This window comes from Oryctolagus cuniculus, chromosome 6 (genome assembly GCF_051225735.1).
Source record: "Oryctolagus cuniculus isolate XC-2025 breed Fujian yellow rabbit chromosome 6, ASM5122573v1, whole genome shotgun sequence".
NCBI lineage: Eukaryota > Metazoa > Chordata > Mammalia > Lagomorpha > Leporidae > Oryctolagus > Oryctolagus cuniculus.
The window spans coordinates 146,992,397-147,013,509 of NC_142872.1; the positions used below are offsets into that span (position 1 = coordinate 146,992,397).

General features: G+C 44.8%; 1 protein-coding gene and 1 long non-coding RNA gene across 2 annotated transcripts in view; one reads left to right on the forward strand and one right to left on the reverse strand.

The window, feature by feature from the left end:
• SNTB1 (syntrophin beta 1) overlaps positions 1-10,588 on the reverse strand; it is a 291,356-nt gene extending 280,768 nt beyond the window's left edge. The window contains exons 1-2 of the mRNA XM_002710756.6: positions 10,482-10,588; positions 9,504-10,309 (exon numbers count right to left, since the gene is read on the reverse strand). Coding sequence (XP_002710802.2) covers positions 9,504-10,080 — 577 coding nt within the window. The 5' untranslated portion in view covers positions 10,081-10,309; positions 10,482-10,588. The remainder of the gene's footprint in view (positions 1-9,503; positions 10,310-10,481) is intronic.
• Positions 10,589-13,884: 3,296 nt separating this feature from the next.
• LOC149126327 (uncharacterized) overlaps positions 13,885-21,113 on the forward strand; it is a 39,970-nt gene continuing 32,741 nt past the window's right edge. Inside the window, exon 1 of the long non-coding RNA XR_016234953.1 lies at positions 13,885-14,279. This is a non-coding gene — a long non-coding RNA (uncharacterized LOC149126327). The remainder of the gene's footprint in view (positions 14,280-21,113) is intronic.

Sequence of the window (21,113 nt, forward strand, 5' to 3'; positions counted from 1 at the left end):
ACTTAGTTTCAAAAAGAAGAAGAGACAAAGAGAAAGATCTTCCATCCACTGTTTCACTCCAAAAATTCACTCCTGGCTGGGCCAGGCCGAAGCCAGGAGCCTAGAGCTTTGTCCAGGTCTTCCACATGGGTGCAAGTGGGCCATCCTTCACTGCTTTTCCAGGCTCATTGGCAGGGATCCGGATCAGAGTGGAATAGCTGGGACTCAAACCTATGCTCATATGGGATGCCAGTACCTCAGGCAGCAGTTTCACCCACTGAGCCACAGCACTGGCCCGACGCTCCAACTTGAAGCAGTCATACCACTGGTCTTCCTATTGTAGACTTTTCTTCCTTCTTAAAAGTGCATAAACAGTGACATCCTTCTCTGGAGCCTCTTGGCTTCCATGAAATATGGTGCTAAATAATAGAATTTAAAATCTGAACACTGGTTAAATAAGAGTTATGTAAATTTTTATCTAATAACAAGAAATATTTTGGTTTCTTTTGACTAATAAGATCTCCACAGTTGGCTGGCACCATGGCTTACTTGGCTAATCCTCTGCCTGCGGCGCCAGCACCCCGGGGGTTTGAGTCCTGGTTGGAGCGCCAGACTCTGTCCCAGTTGCTCTTCTTCCAGTCCAGCTCTCTGCTGTGGCCTGGGAAGGCAGTGGAGAATGGCCCAAGTGCTTGGGCCCTGCACCCACATGGAAGACCAGGAGGAAGCACATGGCTCCTGGCTTCGGATCAGTGTAGCGCGCCAGCCATAGCGGCCATTTGGGGGATGAACGAACGGAAAAGGAAGACCTTTCTCTCTGTCTCTCTCTCACTGTCTAACTCTGTCAAAAAAAAAAAAAAAAAAGAAAAAGAAAAAGAAAAAGAAAAACTCCCTACACTTGAGATTAGTATTAGCCACCACCAGTGACACTGGCCTCTCATCTGAGTTCAAGCTGGATCCAATTCCAATTCAGCTCCCAGTTACCGCACCTGTGAAAGCAGCAGAAAATGGCCCAAGTGCTCTGCCACACCACACTAGAGACCTGGATTGAGTTCCTGGCTCCTGGCTTTGACCTGGTTCAGCCCTGGCTGGCCACGTGGAGAATAAACCAGTGGACTGAAAATATCTCGGTCTTTCCCCATAACTTTGCCTTTTAAATAAAAATAATCTATAAAAATAGAGATCTCTATAGTCTCACAATTGTAAGAAAATTTTAGAAAGAACTTTGAATTTTGCTCTAAGTTAAATCTGTATATGTTGGCTTTTCCTTTAGTAAGCATTTTTTCTGCATGTTCCTGTATAACCTGTATTTTAATGCAGATTTCATATTTGCCCACCAAAAACCACAGCAGCCTTCCCTGTGGTCTGGTTGATGGAAAACATCTGACGCTATTAAAATTCATCAATGAAATGCACCCATGTGTGATCGTAACTCACTCTTACAAAGCCAAGGAACTCTCCTTGGACGTCCGTCACACTGTTCAATTTCCCAGCACAGCAAAACCCAAATCATTCTATTTCTCCAGAAAACTTTATAAAACATATGATTAACGCCTTCTTATGTGATTGAACCTTCTATTTAGAAATAATACTTAGCTAAGTATATTTAGCTAAACATGAAATGTGACATAGCATATAGTTAGTAATTATTTAGTAGTTACTATGTTCCAGGAAATGAGCTAACTGCTTTATATATACAACCACCCTACTCTTCAAAGCAAACCTACTAAGAGGATTCTTCTTGTACTAAGAAATTGAGATGTGCATTTAAATATCTTACACAAGCTCACACAGGTAGGAAGATGTGGGATGAGAATTTAAGCCCATGGAAAGTAAGTTTAAGACTCATCCTTTAAAATATTGTACTAGGCTGCTTCGAGAAATATTATGATGGGAAGAAAGAATAACAGTTTGAACAGCAAGGCGAATAAACTGAATTTGTCAAAAGCAGTAATACTCAGTACTCAGCATCCAGTCACATTTAGAGCCATCTTTCCCCACTTTTCCATATGTTAAGAATGACCCTTCAAACCACAGGAGAAGCAATAGTGTAAAGAGCACTGTGCAAAAGCATGGGTCACCGTTTAAATGTTCATTATAATCATAATGAATCATGAATGTTTCCATCTTGTCTCTCCTGCTCTGAGAGGGAGGCTCATCTGCATCAGTGTGTTAGGACATTGATTTCGTGGTGGGTAATATATATTTTCTCTTAAGCCTCACCCTGCAGGCCAGAGCTAAAGGCAAGCATTATTATAGATCAAGGCCAGTGAAGTGGGTAATGAGGTTTGGTATATAAAACACTAGGTATAAATGCAGAGGGACTTCTGGCTTTTCTTTAACATTAACTGCTTTGAAATGCACCATTTGAAATAGAATGCTTAGTAGGCCAGAAGCTGCCAGAGAATAATTTTCTTTCACCAAACAAACCACTGGTGGCTTCAGATAGATGCCTTTCATAAACATGGAACTGTGCAGCAAGTTATTTTTAATACATCCTTCATGGGGCGACTGCTAGGACGCATGGCTGAACATGAAGAGCATAACCCACCCCAGCAGAAATACCGAATGGGAAGGCTGTTTGGATCAGCTTTACTGAAGGAAGAGTCTGAATTCTCACGCTGATACACAAGCTTAAAAAAGAAACAATTAAAATATCTAAGCAGACAGTTTTTGTCTCCTCCATTACACATTCAGACTTGTAGGTCCCCAAGCCATGGCACATGCGGAGGGTGGAGAAAGGTAGTTATAAATAATGTTCAATGGATAATTATGTTTTCTTATAACTTGTAAAATCCTGTCTGGCTCCTGTATTGTCAACTGCCTTTCAAGATTGGTCTATGTTGAGTAAGTGTTTCCCAAGTCTATGAAGTCATTTCTTTATTCTTTTTCTCTGCAGAGCACGAGCGGTAGATGATAGGAATCACAAAAAAGAAAACTAATCCCCAAATTCTTTTCCCTTTTTTCTTCCCTCTTCCCCTCCCCACACTTTAGTAGCTCACTATATTTTAGATACAGCACTAGATGCTGGCGGTTGGGAGGATTGGAAATCACACTAACTTGTTTATCATAGTCATATTAATCTGTATCACTGATCACATTAATCAAGGATGTCAAAATCAGCCTCCAGTGCCCACCCTTCTCAGGCCATGGCTCAACCCCTCTTCAACTTCCTGTTGTCCACTGCACAGCATCTGAGTTTGTGTAGGGTGAGACTGATTAAGTGTGAGATCATCTGATTTCCAGCTCCTTCATTTATAAGACAACCTCAGACAAGCTACTCGCTCCTCATACAAAAGATGGCTCCATTCTAGTCCAGCCATTCAGAGGGTTGACCTGATGATGAAGTCATAATGTGAGCAAAGCCACTTTACAAACCTATGCCTTGCTTGGGAAGGTGCAAAGTATAATTCAGTGTGAGGAGATAAACATCGGGGCTACTGGGTGAGCCCAGGATGCTGGATCTCTTCATTAGAGCCTTGCCCACCATGGGATAGAGATGTATGGTGCCTCTGGAGAGTTACCTCCCTGACATGTCAAACTGAGCACAACCCTTTCCTGCTTAAAACACTGCAAGCAACCCAGCTCTGAAACAAGCCCCACAAGGCCTGGTCGCTGCTCCATTCTCAGGTTTCTGCTCTCTTCCCTTTCCCTTCTGCAAGGGCTGAAAGCCATGTTCTGCCCCCTTAGCCATGCTGAGCTACACCTGATGCTTATATACCTTTTTGGGTTGCCATGAGGTACTTGCCTCTCTAAGTCCTGTCCAGAAACAGACCAGGTGCTCTTCCTATGGTGGCCACAGCTCTAATGCACCTGATGCATCCTTTTTTTGCTCTCTCCTGCAGGCATATCTGCACAGCACCTGTGCTTGTCACTAGGAGGTTGCTTCCTGAGGGCAATGCCTTAGTGGTGCACGGGACATGAAAGATGTAACAGACATGATATGAATAAATATGTGATGTGAATAAATATGTAAGTGAATGAACTATTCTGTGATGTGAGGGGCAGTGAGTATTTACAGAGATTCAGTTTGTTCTCAAAGATCTACTGAGAAACTTTCTTCCCATAACTTCAGCAAATCTGGTTTGGTAGGCATAAAGTGCCCACTTTATAGCTTACAGGTCCTATGAATATGTTCCCTAATAGAGCAGAATTAGGGTTGATGATGGAAGTAAGGTTCCTAATCAGTCAACCTTAAAATACGAAGATGATCCTGGTTCACATTAGGTGTGACCAACACAATCACAAAGAAGGCAGAAGGGAAGTGGGAGCGACTGGACCCGAGAAGGACTCAAGTCACCATGGCAGGCTTTACAGACGGGAGAGGACGGTGAGCCAATGCAAGTGGGAAAGCCCACAAGCTTCCAGAGAAAGTGAGGAGACAGTCTCTCCTGGGGCCTCCAGAGAGGAAGCGGCCCCCTGCTGACTGGAGTGTAGCTCACTGAATTCCGACTTTAAAATTCACTCTTGTTGTGAACAGAAACTGATCTCTGGTATGGTAGTGTCCCTGTCTTTATCCACTGAAACACTTAAACTCTTTCCCTTCCTTTTTATATTACTATTAGGGAATTATATTGATTTTTTAAAAAAATCAATTAGACTAACTTATTTATGAAACATGCTTTACAATAACAAAGAGTGCAACAAATTTGTGAATAAAAGTGTTCACTGTATCTGAATTCAGAGGCTTTAATACAGAACAAGATTTAGAGATGGTTGAACTAGCTCCCTGGATTTTCAGTGAAGAAAACTAAGACCCAAAGAGATAAAGAACCTTGAAAAAAGTGAAACTGTTAGAAGAACCCATGTTTCAAGACTTTAATTCCTGGATCTGTGGGTATTTTTTAAAAATCTCTTCAATCCTAACAAGATCTCTGGAAGTTCAACTTCTCCTCCAATCCCTAGATTTCATGGCAGTAAATCACTGGCCCTCCCTTGCAAACCACCTCCTGGCTCCACCATTCCCAACTTCCACCTCCAGAGAATGAATGCTATTGTGAAAGTGAAGCTGGGAAAAGGTAGGGGGTGGGGAGGTGATCTCTGATGGACTGGGTACGTGTCAACATGTCTCCTTGACTCTCTGCTTTGAGTTTCCATTTATTGCAGTTAGTTCCACCAGACACCTCGGGGATCCAAGCATGGCCGTTTCTACTTCCACCTCCACATTCCCAATCTCCAAAGTTACGGGGAAGGTCATTTTCTTGCAGTGTCAGTTGTAAATACGTTGACCTATTTCAATTATGAATTTACCATTAATTCATGGACTGAGAACTCCTCCCTCTCCTAGACCTGCCAAGGCAGTACGTGCACACATGCCCTGCCCAGCTCCAGCACAGGCCTTCACACTGGAGTCTACATAAACGGTGCCCATGAGACTATGGGGTCCAGGACCTGTTTGGCTGAATCCAGGGTCCCTGACCCCACTCCCTACCTAAGATGAGAAATGAGTTCTTAGTGTGAACATCTCTGATCTTAAGTAATACATAAGGTATGCCAAGTATTCTAGTCAAGTTTGAGTTACAGTTTTGTCTCCTTGCTGGCCATGGGTCTCAACATAGAGCTGGGTCAGATCAGCCACTTCCTTCCGACAGCTAGAGACTTAGTGCACTAGGTTTTGAAGACTATATCCTACTTCCTGTCCCACCCTTCTAAATAGTTCACATGGTCGCCGTTTCCTGCTCAGCGTTGAACTAAGCACTTCAGAGGATCTGAGGTGTGGAGGAGGATGCCTTGCACTGTGACTTCAACTGGCTCAGGCATACAGATCCACACAGAAGCACAAAGGTAAAGGTTAAAAGTACGTGCTTTTAAATCAGATCTGGAAACCTTCTCCCCACTTACTCCATGCAGATAATCCGATGTCTATAAACATTAATTTCCTAATCAGTAAAAGGAACAACACTATTACTGGCCTCAGAGGTACAATAAATATAACATGAACACCTGCCATAAAGCCTGGCACATATTAAGTGCTCAAGAAATGTTAGCTATTTTTATGACTCTTTCCCAAGATGCTATTTTAACTCCTGTGGCCCCAAAGGGATGATATCCCAGAATTAAAATTTTATTATAAAGAGTTGAATAAAAAAGATCAGTAAAGGAAGAGAGGATTTATCCTGTAGAAGAGGCAACTCCATCATATCACTTGAGTTGTAAAAATAACTCGCAGCAGGCATTGGGAACAGGCCTTTTATTCTTAGTGCTCTTTCACGGAGTGGCTCTGTAAAGTTGGCTGTTTGTCGCTCCCCCTCTTCGTGGAGGAACGACACAGGACCCTGCGCTGTTCTTTCGTCTGCTCGGCCCTCCCCGGGTTTGCTGCTGGTTCTTCCCGGGTTGGCTACTGTCCCTTCCACCTCCGTGGAAGGGCAGTTCCCCCTGGCCACATTCCCCACTTCCGCAGGGGAGCGGCACACCGCCGGCCGGTTCTCTGGGGGGCTGCACAGGTGTTCCCCTTAGATGTTCCCCTTAGATGTTCCCTGGTGCATGCCGTCTCTCTCCTCCTTTATAGTCCTCCTCTGCCAATCCCAACTCGGCTGCCCACACGCCGAGTACGCTGCTCTCCTCCAATCAGGAGCAGGTCCTGCTGTTTATTGGCTGAACTGGAGGCAGCTGGGTAGAAGCTGTTTTCTCCTCTCCCAGCGCCTTATTGTGGGAGAGCAGATGCATAGAATAAGTCTTAATTCCAGTAACTTAGTCTAGTCCGAGCTGCTCCCCACAGCTGTTCTTTTAATTTTTTAAATTTTTTATTTTTATTTGACAGGTAGAGTTATAGACAGAGAGAGACAGAGAAAGGTCTTCCTTCCATTGGTTCACTCCCCAAATGGCTGCTATGGCTGGCGCTGCGCCGATCTGAAGCCAGGAGCCAGGTGCTTCCTCCTGGTCTCCCATGCGGGTGCAGGGGCCCAAGCACTTGGGCCATCCTCCACTGCACTCCCGGGCCACAGCAGAGAGCTGGACTGGAAGAGGAGCAACTGGGACTAGAACCTGGCGCTCATGTGGGATGCGGGTGCCACAGGCGAAGGATTAACCAAGTGAGCCACGGCACCGGCCCCAAGTTAGCTGTTCTAATAGGTTTCCTTATTCTCATTTTTCAGATGAAGACTCAGGCTCAGAGAGGTTATGATAAATTCTGTTCCTGAACCAAGGATTAGCATTTAGGCAGCGAAATTCGCCAGCTGAGGGTTTCAGTTTTCAGGGTGTTCCACAGGTGGAAGCAGGAACTCCCCACTAGAGGGCACACGTCATGGAATGAGGTGCATAGTCATAGAGGTTGGGGTACTAATCTTCAACTCCCTCAAAAGACAAACAGAAAAGCAACCTATTAAAAACTGTAAATTTGCCACAAAATATCTTTAAAATATCTCCCTCAGCCACCATGTCTAACCAGATTACATTCCCAAAGCCTCTTCTATGTAGAAATTCTGGAATGAACACTGCATGTCTGAACAGGAGGAAGAATGGAAGGGACTTTCAAAACCCCTTGAGTTGGTTCTAACAAGTCACATCAACTGGGACTCTGCACTAGGCCAAGCCGCAGAAGAGAGGATTTCATTTGCATTTGACCTCACGGTGTGTGACTGCTGCCATAGCACCCAGGACCAACACTAGCTCATTAACAGGAGATTGCTTTATGCAGGACCTCCCCTGGCTCCTCTTATTAGATTTCGGAAAACTCTCACTGGGGATAAGATGCAGCACTGGGCACAGGTTGGTTCCTGTCTAGGAAGCCCACAGGTCTTGATCCTGAAGTATTGCCTGCAACATAACAAAACTTAAGAATGTCCTGTTAGAGATTTTCACACAACTCCCTTTTCAGTTGCTACCGATTTTTGTTTGTGTTTTGCTTCTCTAGGTTTATTTTCAACCACAGGGAGTCACATTTTCTTCCTCTTTTTGGATGGGAGTTTGTTTTGTTTTTAACCTCTTTGGTTTCAATTTAATGAATAATGACTTGGCAGTGAAAGAAAAAGGGACAACATACAAGATATTCTAAAATTAAAATAGCCTGGCTTTTGCACCTTCCCCCAGTATTCACAGTAAGTATTTGCAAATTGAAGAACTGCCCAACAGTTTAGAGTACAAGCTACACTTGCTGCAGATCCCACCTGTCCCCTCTCACACAAAGCAACACACAGTTGAATCAAAAAAAAACTTTGTTGTTTACTTATGTTAATCATCAAGCCAAAGCAAACAGACTTCCAGTTTCTGGATCCAGGGTGGTAATTAAATATAAAGACATCACAGATCCTCTAGACAAATAAGGGGGAGAAAAGAAGCCCTCTGTCTTCTAGGCCAAGAGGTGGGACTTCACACATTAGGGAGTTGCTTGAATTGTCACACACAGTGCAAAGTTGGTTTCCCAACTCTGAAGTTTCTCAGATTCACACACCCAGCACCCTGACTTACGTCCCGAGTTTAGAACTTAAATCGATGCCATTTCACCAAGTCTTGGTTTGAATATTGCTTCATAGCCAAGTTCCTTTCTTCACTCACAAGGTATGCGTGTCATCGGATACCCAAGCTCAGGACAGACCTTTAACTAAGTGAGGGACTCTGGACGATTCACTCTGTAAGGTAAAGGGGGCCTTGGATAAGTGGACAAACTACATTGTGGCGTCAGTGCCGGCAGAGGCACGCAGAGCGGGAGGAAAAGCAGGTAGCAAATGAGAAACGCAGCTACAGCAAAGAACATGTGCTCAGTGTACTATCTCACTGCTCTCTTCTCCTGCATAATGCCACATGCTCCAGAATCGGTACAAATCGCTATTTCTTCTATTCACACTCGGTGACGAAGGAATGAGAGGCATCAGACCACAGAAGATAGTTTCTAAAAAGTCCTTGCGCTCAGGGGAAACTGTTTCCAAAGGGCAAATTTGTTTCCACACCTTTCTGAAAAAGCTCCAGAAAATGCAGGCAGAAAAACCACTTCACCCAGCTCCAGCTCCGCACCCAGAGGAGCCAGGAATCCAGACTGACCGGCCAAACACCCGGCAGGGGAAGTGAACTTTTGCCTAAAATTGCAACACATCTCCTAGCCCTTGGCACAACTCCCCGGGCACAATGCCCGCTCTCCAAACTGCAGGCGGGAAATAGAGAAGGATGGACCGGAGTTTTGGCATTGAAATATTGCTCGCTCTCTCCTGCTCCTCCATGATTCAGTCCTGTCAGCGGGCTAGCGCAGGCTTCGGAGTGGGAAACTGTGCAGAACAGAAAACTGCATTGCTACCACCGAGCGGATCCGCTCCGCGACGCTCCCAACACCTCAAAGCCCCTTCCACTACACTTGGATTATCCGCAGACGAAAAGGAAACATCGCACACTAAGCATACCTTTTGGCCCTGAAACCCCGCTCGCCTGTCTTTCCGTGCACCCCCCTTGGGAGGGACACGTTGCCCCAAGCTGGGTAAAAGTTGTCAAAAATCCCAAGAGTCGCCGCCGCCTTCACCTGCACGCACAGGGCCGGGTCCCTGGGGTGCGGGTGGGAAAACCCGCAGGTGCGTGCGGCCAGCGCGGCGTTAACCCCTTACCTTCCAGCAGCACCTCCTTGCCTGCGCGCTTCAGAGCCTGCACCGCCTCGTCGTGGGTAGCATCCCGCAGGTCGGCTCCGTTCACCGATAGGATGGCGTCGCCCACGTACAGGGCTTGGGTCTGGTCCGCCGCCAGCCCCTTGAAGATCTTGCTGATGAGGATGGGCATCTTGTTCTCTTTGCCCCCCTTGATGCTGATGCCCAAACCGCCCAACTCCTGCTTCAGCACCTTCACGCCGCGCTTCTGGTTCGAGATGGACTCGGGCACCTGCTCCGGGAGGTCGGTGAAGGCCGTGCGGACCCCGGCGGGCGAGTCCGGGGGCTGCGCGCCGCCCGCGCCCTGGTGCCCGGCCCCGGCACCCCTGCAGAACGAGCCATTGGTGGCTGCCCCGATGCCGTTGTACGCCGCAGCGCCCTCCTCGCAGCTCAGAACCAGGGCGTCTTCGCTCAAGTTCACCAGAACTTTGTGCCAGCGATCCCGCACCAAAACTTCCAGCAGCCCGCTCCGCTGAGCCCGGCCGCTTCCCCCGCCTGCCGGCCCAGCCGCCGCCGCCGCCGCCGCCGCCGCTACCGCCATCTTTCCGGCATTCTTAAAACGCCATGTGATTGCAAAAGGGGGAAAAGTGGGGAAGGGTTGCGGGGAGCAGGACGCGGGGTCCGGGGCAGAGAGCAGAGCGCGCCCGGTGCAGACGCGGCGGCGCGCGGGACTCCGCTCCGGGAGTTCGCAGGCGCACTGGGCGCGGGTTGGCAGCCGCAGCGGGGCTGGCTTGTTCCCCCTCGCCTGATCCTGGGCGGGGTGGAGCAACCTAAAAGAAGAAGGAGAGACCTAGACAGGGGAGGGAAAAAAAAAGGCAGCCAGCTGCTAGTTGCAAAACCCCTCGCCAAGGGGAGCCGCGGAACAGCTAGGCGCTGGCTGGAGTCCGTAGGGCGCCGCACGCTCCGGGAAGGGCGGGGACCGCGCACCCTGCCGCCGCTCACCTGTTCCAGCAGCCGCAGCGGTCACTCGCCGCCACACCCCGCCAGACCTGGGCACCCGGGGACGGCCACCCCAGCGCCTTCTGCGTCTCACGTCTCTCCACTCGCCGCAGCCCCCTTTCCTTTACCGTGGGCGTCCTGCCTGGGTTTATCCAAGTAGATCCTCCCTATCCCTTTCCCTTTCGCACCCGGCGGGTAGAATTGTTCCTTGGTCCCTGGTCTCCCCAAACCAGCGCTTCACTCAGTGCTTACCTGTCCCTCCTTTCAAAGGGACTCTCGGGAAGCTAGGTAGGCGCAGACCGAGGGCCTGGGCGATCCCAGGGTCAACAAGGAAAGCTGCCCCCGCGGTCCTAGAATAAAGCGCGTAACCCACGTGTCTAACCCTCTTCTTCAATGCAACACATCTGTTCTACTCGGGCTCTGGAGCGGTTTCTCCTTTGGCCTGGGGTTTTCAACAGGTCACAGCCTGCCTGGACCCCAGGGACAAACGTTCTTCCAGCTGGAATTCATTACGTGCTCTGTGCTTCTGACCTGTCTCTCCAGCCACAGTCCCACACTGAATGCTTCATGTTGCTTTCTCCTTCTTGAGACACCATACAAGAGCTCTCCTATTCAAGAACTCAGATGGAGTATCTTGCATCTGCAGGGTTCCTTTGCTTGTTACTTATTTGCATCTCGTGTTGCATTTTTTCAGGGTAACAGTGTTAGTTTTTTGGATACCTTTCCTGGCCAATCCGGAAATGCCAACATAGTCCATGCCATAGGTGGATGTTCCGGAGTTCCCCTGCCCTTGAACTTTTCAGGTTTTCCACTGCCTCCCCCAACACACACACTGAACCAGTGGTCTCAGGGTCCATTCAAAGCCCTTCTTAGCTACACTCCCTTCCCACTCTTCTTTCCACTCTCTCCAAAAACAAAACAATATTCACAAATTTATTAATCCCTGAAGGTAAAGGCAACACAGCAAGGCGTCAGAAGGAGAGAACTCTTCCTGAACACCTGATGTGTCTTATCATTGAAAGTTCTTAGCCCTCACACTTTTAATCAGGGATGCTTAAAAACTCAGATGAATTCCTAGAGAGTGGAGTTCCAGCGAGGGCCACAGAAGGAACTGAAAACACCTGAACATTTTTTTGCAGATTGGGCAGAGCCCTTGGATTAATGCTTCCACTTACCGCTCTCCCCCATGCCCTTGTATTATTTTTAGCTCATCAACTTCTAAAAGCACTTTATGCCTTTATGTAAAGGTGCCCACATCAGGGATGGCAGCTCCTGGGACTTTTGAGCCTTTTGTGAGGTGCAGGACCAGACAGGGAGCTAGCATGGCTGGCATAACTGTTTTGAGAAAAAGCCACCTGGGGCTGGCCCTCTGCTGTAGAAGCTGAGGACTCAGGAGCCTCACTCTTCAGGGGCTATAGAGTGTCTGCATCCTAACCCAGATACACTGAGGTTGAGATAGAGAGCAGAAGACCTGGGTGAAGATTGAGAAATCAAAACCGATCTGCCCTTGGACCAGAAACCCTACATCAACAACCTGCCTGTGTTTTTTTCTGTGGCCAAGCAATGTGGGAGGCCAAGATACAACCACAGCTAGTTTATCAATTCACTATAAGAAATTGCAAGCTCGGCTGGTGCCGCAGCTCAATAGGCTAATCCTCTGCCTGCAGCAACGGCACACAGGGTTCTAGTCCCGGTCAGGGTGCCAGATTCTGTCCCGGTTGCTCCTCTTCCTGTCCAGCTCTCTGCTGTGGCCCCAGTCCTTGGGCCCTGCACCCGCATGGGAGACCAGGAGAAGCACCTGGCTCCTGGCTGTGGATCAGCGCAGTGCGCCGGCCGTGGTGGCCATTGGGGGGTGAACCAATGGAAAAGGAAGACCTTTCTCTCTCTCTCTCTCTCTCTCTCTCTCTCACTGTCCACTCTGCCTGTCCAAATAAATAAATAAATAAATAAATTTTTAAAAAAGATTATTAAGAAATTGCAGGCTTTAGGATGGTATTTCTAGAATCTCTGTGAAAAGCACAATTTTTTTTTTCTGTGTGAGAAAACCTATGTGGAGAGGAGTATGTTGTTTATTGCAAGTTGTATCAGAATGAGGGGAGATAAATATTTAATATAATTAGGCCTGAGGCATGCATGTTAGCCAGGCATAGCTTTGCCAATGGAGGGTAATTACAGCCTCTGTTCTAAGTGCTTTACATATATTGTAACTCAATCCTCCAGGCAATTCTTGGGAGTACTTACAATTATATTCTTTCCCATTTCACAGATGAAGAAGTAGAGGTACAGGCTTAATAACTTGTCCCAGTTAAGAAATTCATAAATGGCAGAGTCAGGATTTGAAAATAGGTATGAGGGATCTGAACTCTTTAATCACTGTCTCATAGTCTCTTGAAAATACTCAAAGCCTATTAGCTACAGTGCCTGTGTTCATCTGTGCACTAAGCCCAGCCTTCTTATGGGGAAACAGACATTAAAGCTCCCTTCGCTGGGTCATAGGTAGAATGGTAGAACCAGCTGTGGTCTGTGGGCTTTCCTTTTTTTTTAAGTTGACACTTAATAATTGTACATATTTGTGGAGTACAATGTTATTGGATTGATGCATTATTATGTAATGAACAAAGCAGGGTACTAGTACATCCATCACATGGTATATTTATCATTTCTTTGTGGTGAGAGTATTCAAAACCTTTCATCCAAGGTTAGAGAGCACCCAGACCTCCATACTGGACACATCTTTTTTGTTTCTTTAGACATATTAGTATACCAAAATTGGTGACTATTGTGATCTTGTGAGCTTAGGAGATTTGTTGGATTTTTAAAAATTTTATTTATTTCATTTTATTTGAAATTATTTTAAACTCAGAGTGGAGCAATGAAGGACCCAGGCCACATAGTAAAATCCTTGGCAATTCCACATTGAGGTTATCCCCAAAACCAGTCCAACTTTAGCATATCAGAAAGTATACCCAAACCTCCCTTTTTATCAGGTTTCTTCCATTTAGCTCTACCACCTGTTATATTTCCTCTTTCTGTCCTAAATTTTGTCTCCCAATACCCTCCTATCCAAAGTCATATCCTTTTGCTCCTCGCCCCTCCCTCCCCACCCCCGAGATGTGCTTTTTCCTACAGAATGGACAGGACTTAGATTCATAAGAGCATGTTGGTTGGTGTAGTAGAAAGAATAGTGTTCACCTGTTCATCTACAAAGTTCTGTTGTGTACATACTGACAAAAGAAATGGCTACTGATTAGAACACATGCTCCAATATTTAGGTTTAGAAATATGATCATTGTACTTTTGATATTATTTCCTTAAGAAAATAATTGAGCACTTTTTACAAAGATGCATTGACTTATTTGAAAGGTGGAGTTAGAGAGAGACGGAGAGTACTTCCATCTGCTTGTTCACTCCCCAGTGGCTGCTGCTGTGCCTGCAAGAAGCCAGAAGCCTGGAAATCCATCTGGGTCTCCCACACGGATGGCAGGGATCCAAGCAGTTTGGTTTTCCTCTGCTTTTCCGGGCTTATTAACAGAGAGCTGAATTGGAAGTGGAGCAGCTGGGACTCTAACCAGTGCTCATATAGGATGGCAGCGTTGCTGGTGGTGGCTTAACCTGCTGTACCACTACCCCAGCCCCAAGAATTAAGCAAATCTAGGGGGATTTTTCCAATGCACAGAACAGAGAGCGGACACAAGGTGAACAGTGTAGAAGAGGACTGGGAGAGCTATTCATTACCTGGGGGGTATTGAACAGAAAGAAAGAGGATCAGGAGAGTCAGCTGAAAACTGCAAAACCCCTAAGGTAAGGCCTACCTGTGTAAATCCAAACTGATTAAACTTTCTTAGTAAAGAACTAGGGGAGGGCTACAGGCAGGCCCACCTAGAGATGGAAAGCTGAAAAGACAAAGGAACACATGGATAGAACAGGGTGGATGTCCTGCTGAATATGAAATGAGTTGGGCGCGTTTTCCAGATTTCAAATCTATTTAATGCTAGATAAGTAGTTCATGACTTAAAGATAATGCACTGGGGCCAGCGCCCCGGCTCACTAGGCTAATCCTCCACCTGCGGCGCCGGCACACCGGGTTCTAGTCCCAGTCAGGGTGCCAGATTCTGTCCCGGTTGCTCCTCTTCCAGTCCAGCCCTCTGCTGTGGCCCGGGAGTGCAGTGGAGGATGGCCCAAGTAATGGCCCAAGTACTTGGGCCCTGCACTCGCATGGGAGACCAGGGGAAGCACCTGGCTCCTGGCTTCAGATCAGCACAGTGCTCCTGCCTCGGCGGCCATTGGAGGGTGAACCAATGGAAAAGAAAGACCTTTCTCTCTGTCTTTCTCTCACTGTCTACTCTGCCTGTCAAAAAAAAAAAAAAAAAAAAAAAGATAATGCATTGGGAAGGGGGGAAGTGCAGGAACAGGAGGCGGAGCAGTTTCTTCTCAGGTGTGCCCAGTTGGCTAACAGGTACCTCATCATTTTAGCAGGGTTAGGAGACACCTGCATATGCCTCTGCAGGTCTTTGGTAAACTAGATACACCACCGCTGACTTTCAGCCAAGCAGTTGGGCAGGTGAGCATTTTGATTGCTCACTGTGCTTAGAATTTTGAGTGGGGAATTTTTCAGGCTAGCATAAATTGTAACTGTAAAGTAATTAGTTGTTTATCTCCTATCTTCTTGAGTTCTATACTTTTTACTTTCTTCCCATAACAACCTGGTATTGAAATAAACTTTATATCACTATTTTAATATCCACAATATAAATTTGTCATTTTTCCTAAGGGCTTATATTTTATCCTTTTTGAAAACTGTGGAATGGTAGGTTTGATTGCATCTATAAGAATGTCAAACATAACCAATGTGAAATTCTAGGAGGCAAGATATCCCACCATATCCTAAAAACTTTAGCAAGTTGGCCTAACTAAATAGAAAGATGTAGGACAGTGATAAAGGATAAGAAATCAAAGTTCTATCCCCCATATACTACAAAATTAAATTTAAAATAACTAATTCAGGATCTTGCTAAACTACTCTTGAGATTCCAAAAGAGGTTGGCTGTCAAATTACTAGGAGAATTTTTGCCGAAAGGTGTCTGTGTCTGAAGAAATCTTTCTGTAACTCCTTTCTCTGCTGTTTCCATTTCCTTTATGGAGTCCTTTCTGTGTACCCTCCCTCATCCATGAGAAATGGCAAACTTCCTTCCTTACTCTGCATCAGAATCTGATAGTGCACTTTGTTTATAGATCACCCAAATAACTCCTTCCTGCCACGGAAGTTGCCCCCCAGATATCCTCTCTGTTAACTCTTTGTCCATCCTATGGCTTACAGTAGTATCCCTTTGCTTTCCACAGTTTCAATTACATGTAGTCAACTATGGTCTGAAAATATTAATGGAAAAATCCCAGAATGAAACAATTCATAAGTTATAAGTTGCTATTCTGAGTAATGTGACGAAATCTCATACCATCTCTGTCATTTCTCTGTGTAGCGTTTCTACGCTGTAGATGCTACCCACCTCAGCAATCGAGAGAACAAGAGAGAGGGGGAGAGAGAGAGAGAGAGATTACTTTCACATAACTGTCATTATAGTATATTGCTATAATTGTTCTATTTTATTATTAGGTATTGTTGTTAATCTTTTAGTGTGCCTCATTTATCATAGATCTGTAGATACAGGAAAAACATAGTAAATATAGGATTCAGTACTATCTGCAGTTTCAGGAATCTATTGATACCTTCAAATAAAGGCGATTATTGCATTACCTGACTCTCACTAAAACTTGTGCTAGCTATAGACACCACAGCCTGTAATCTGCTGCCTTCTCTGGAAAGGGCATGGGCTTCTGCTCTGGGAGTCTCTTAGAAGTTATGCCAATACTTGTGCTGCCTAATAATACTTTCAGGTCATGGAATGTTTACTGCTCTTCATTAAAAATTTATTTATTTATTTGAAAGACAGAGTTAGAGAGAGAGAGAGACAGGGATAGAGAGAGAGATCTTTCATCTGCTGGTTCACTTCACAAATGGCTACAACTGCTGGGACTTAGCCTGGAACTCCAACCAGGTCTCCCACGTGGGAATCAGGGGCCTAGTGCCTGGGCCATCTTCCACTGCTTTCCCAGGCTCATTAGCAGGGAGCTGGTTAGGAAATGGAGCAGCCAAGACTCAAACTAATGCTCACATGGGATGCTGGCATCCTTAACCTGCTACACCATAACCCAGACCTCATTCATTTTTCATCATTGAACAAATCCACACCTCTAACTATATGGAATTTTTAGGAGGGTTTAAGCTTGTAGCTCATGGGTTTCCTTTTCAATGCATTCTTCAGTATTATCAGTCAGATGCATGTATATATATATAGTTTTTTAACATTTTATTTATTTATTTATTTATTTAAGAGGTAGAGTTACAGACAGTGAGAGGAAGAGACAGAGAGAAAGGTCTTCCATCCGCTGGTTCACTCCCCAAATGGCCCCAATAGCTGGAGCTCTGCCGAACCAAAGACAGGAGCCAGGAGCTTCTTCTGGGTCTCCCACATGGGTGCAGGGGCCCAAGCACTTGAGCCATCTTCTACTGCTTTCCTGTGCCACAGCAGAGAGCTGGATTGGAAGAGCAACAGCTGGAACTGGAACCGGCACCCATATGGGATGCTGGCGCTGCAGGCGGAAGATTAACCTACTGTGTCACAGCGCTGGCCCCTATATATAGCTTTAATATTTAACAACTTTTACTATTCTAACAGTTGCTTCATATATCAATATTATATATATATACAAATAAACTATTTTTTCTTGAATATGGGATCTTAAATCACAAAGTATTCATAACAACAATAACATGGAGAAAGAAGTATATATTGTCATGTACATGGTATAATTTAGTGAAGAAATATAACTATGTACCAAATGATATATTTTCCTCATGATTTTTATGCTCTGTATTAATTTCTCCAAAAAAGAGGAAGCGAAATATTTGTCTCTGCATGCCTGGCTTATTTCACTTAGCATAATAATCTCCAGATCCACCCATTTTGCTGCAAATGTTGGAATTTCATTAATTTTATGGCTAATAGTTTATCATGTATATATACCACATTTTCTTTATCCAGTCATCAACTGATGCACATCTAGGTGGATTGCATACCTCTGCTATTGTGAATTTGTTGCTATAAATGTAGGAGCACAGGTATCTTTCATATACTGATTTCACTTGCTTTAGATACATTCTCATGAATTAGACAGCTAGGTCATATGGAAGATCCATTTAGTTTTGTGAGTTTCTTTAGGGAACTTTTAGTATATTGAGTCTCTTTTAATGCATTCTTTTCTGCACTGAGTTTGTAATTTGGAGTTATTCCTTCATTTGTAGACCTTAGTTCCTCATCTATGAAATTATAGGATTTGATCAGATGGCTTCATTGAGCTCAGAATTTTGATCCAAATTTAGTAGACAGAAAAGACATAGCAAGAATTAAAGATGTGATTAATAAAACATATGATATGATTTCACACAATCAGGCTTTAGATTCTCAAGCTTATTTCCTTTGTGTTTGAGGCAGATAAATTGAGCTTTGTGGAAGAAGTAAGGAGCAGGTTTGGACCTGAGTCTTAAGGACATGTTTCAGAGACTGAGGAAAGAGAAAACGTTTGTAGCCAAGAAACTAACTAGAACAAAGGAAGAAAAGAATGTGCAGTTTATCTTCATTGTTCAGTGGGTAAACTAGCTTGCATGGGTTTGAGAAAAAAGTAAGAAAGGGATCTTTCAAAAAGATGTTAGTGGTCAGAATGCTTGGCTCCAAATGACAGAATCCCAACAGTTGCCAAATGCCAAATGGGGAACATATTGGTTTACATAGCCACTCTACTAGAAGATCAGAGGAAAGCCAGTGTCAAGTACAGCAGGAACCTTATACTAACACACTTCATTCCTTCAGGCTATATAAGGTCAAACCATGGTTGCAGGCAGCCACAAAGTTCATGATACCCAAATTGGTTTCCAGAAAGGTACAGTCTTTCTTTTCATCTCAGGAAAGAAAATTTAAAGAAGGAAGAATTCAGGTGACTGTGTATACTGTTGTCCACAGATAGATACCATGCTTGACAGCCTCTACCCTGCATGGCTGGAGTGGAGTAAAAAATTCACCAAAGAAAGGGATGTTTACTGGAACTATTCTGGAAGAAGATTTTGTCAGACCAAATAATAACTCTTCATTATAGATGGCTAGAGCTTTACTATAGAATTTATCCTAAAAGTACTGGGAAGCCATTTACTCTTCTAGATCAAGAGAGAGGTATAATGCAAAGAGATACCAGTGACAGATTGAGGGATGGGTTAGCTGGGGGAGACTTAAGTGTGTTAGCATGATTCCTTGCACACAATAGAATCACAAGTATTTGGTGAACTAAAGACAGGAAAAAAGGAGATTGTTCAATAGCCCAGGTAGGATGGCTAATAATCACTATTTATGTGGAAATGGAAAGAGATGCTTCAAGAAAGATTGAATAGTTTGTGATAATTTACTGGATAAAGATCTAGGAAGATGAAGAGAAGCCAATGAAATAATAGTGATATTTCTTTTAAACCTTCACACTCTTTTAGACTCTGTATACACATAATATAAACATTGATTCCAAATAACAATCATTTGAAGTAGAAGATAATATTTCCACAATACAGATGAGAATGTTGAGTTCAACAAGGTCACATTTCCTATAAGTGTTTGAGCTGAGATTCAAATCTAGGTGTCATTCGGATTTATTTTCTCTAAAGCTCATGCTTATAACTGTTAGAATATACCAGATATGAACTTAGGTAGCCAGAAATAAGATTGGAGAGAACTTGTTAGGTATTGTTGTGTCATTAAAATGGATGGAAGGAATCCAGGTTTATTTTAGATTTGTCAGTGTTGAAGGAAGGGTAGAATATGCAAATTGTGATCTAATGGCATTGAGTCAAGGACCTAGATAAAGGCATTATTTGCTATGTTTGAATATATATATATATATATCCTCCCCGAAATCAAATATTGGAACCCAATATTCACTATGATAATATTAAGAAGTAAGGCTTTCTGAGGGCCAGTGCTGTGCCACAGTGGGTTAACGCCCTGGCCTGAAGTGCCGGCATCCCATATGGGCACTGGTTTGAGTCCTGGCTGCTCCAGTACTGATCCAGCTCTCTGCTATGGCCTGGAATAGCAGTAGAAGATGGCCCAAGTCCTTGGGCCCCTGCACCCACGTGGGAGACCTGGAAAAAGTTCCTGGCTCCTGGCTTCGGATTGGCGCACCTCCAGTCGTTGCGGCCATCTGGGGGAGTGAACTAGCGGATGCAAGACCTCTCTATCTGTCTCTACCTCACTCTGTAACTCTTTCAAATAAATAAAATGAATCTTTAAGAAAAAGAAGTAGGGATTTCTGGATATGATGAAGTCTTGAGGGTGCAGCACCTGTAAATAGGATTATAACCTCATAAAAGAACTGGAGGGAATGAGAGAGACACCCCCCCCCCCTTTTCCATCTCTTTTGCCATGCAGCAAGAGATAATCTTTTCCAGCCTTTCTGCTATGTGAGGATACAATGCTTGAATACTCTAAAGAATGCAGCAACGTTAAAAAGCAGAGACTAAGCCTGTACCAGTTACCAAGGCTCTGGTGCTGTGATCTTGGATTGCATACCTCTATTAGTCAGATTTTCAGTACTATTACCAGACTACTGGAGAGACGCTACTTAAGAAGAAAGAGGGGTTACTTTGGCACAAGGTTTGGAGAGGTTCACAGGCGAGGATGACCCCAGGTGAGCCCATTAGTCTGGCATCTAATGAGGGCAGTGGATGGTTGAATGCCTATGGAAGTATGGTCACATGGTGAGCTAGGACTAAGCAAGACAGGGAGCACACTTGCTCCTTATAAAGCTACCATGATTTGACCAAAGGGTCCCACCTCAGCAACCCAGTCCAATCCAGTCACCTAAAAGGCACCTACTTCTAACACCATAACTTGATCAAGCCTCCACCCTAAGAGGACCATCAGTGTATAAATATCTGCATGTGTTGGGGTCCCAAATCTTTTCAAACCATAATATCCAGAACTGTGAGAAGTAAATTTAAGTTCTTCATAAATTATCTAGCCTCAGGTGTTTTATTATAGCAGTACAAACAGATGAAGACAAAATTGGTACTGAGAAGAACCAGTGCTAGGGTGTGGTGGGTTAAACTGCTGCCTGTGGTGCTAGCATCACATATGAGGGTCAGTTTGTGTCCCAGCTGCTCCTCTTCTGATCCAGCTCTCTGCTATGGTCTGTGAAAGCAGTGGAAGATGCACCTGCATGGGAGATCTGGAAGAAGCTCCTGGCTCCTGACTTCGGATTGGCACAGCTCCAGCCGTTGTGACCATTTGGGGAGTGAACCGGTGAATAGAAGACTTTTCTCTCTATCTCTCCTCTTTCAAATAAATACATAAATAAATCTATAAAAAAGTTGGTAGTGAGAGAGGAGTGCTGCTAATACAGATATTACAAATGTGGAAGTGGCTTTGTAATTGAGTAATGGGTACCAGCTAGACTATAAAGGGCTGGTTTCATGAGGGCTCAGAAGAAGAGAGCTATAGACAGAGCCTCAGTCTTCTAAGAGATTACTTGGTGGTGGTC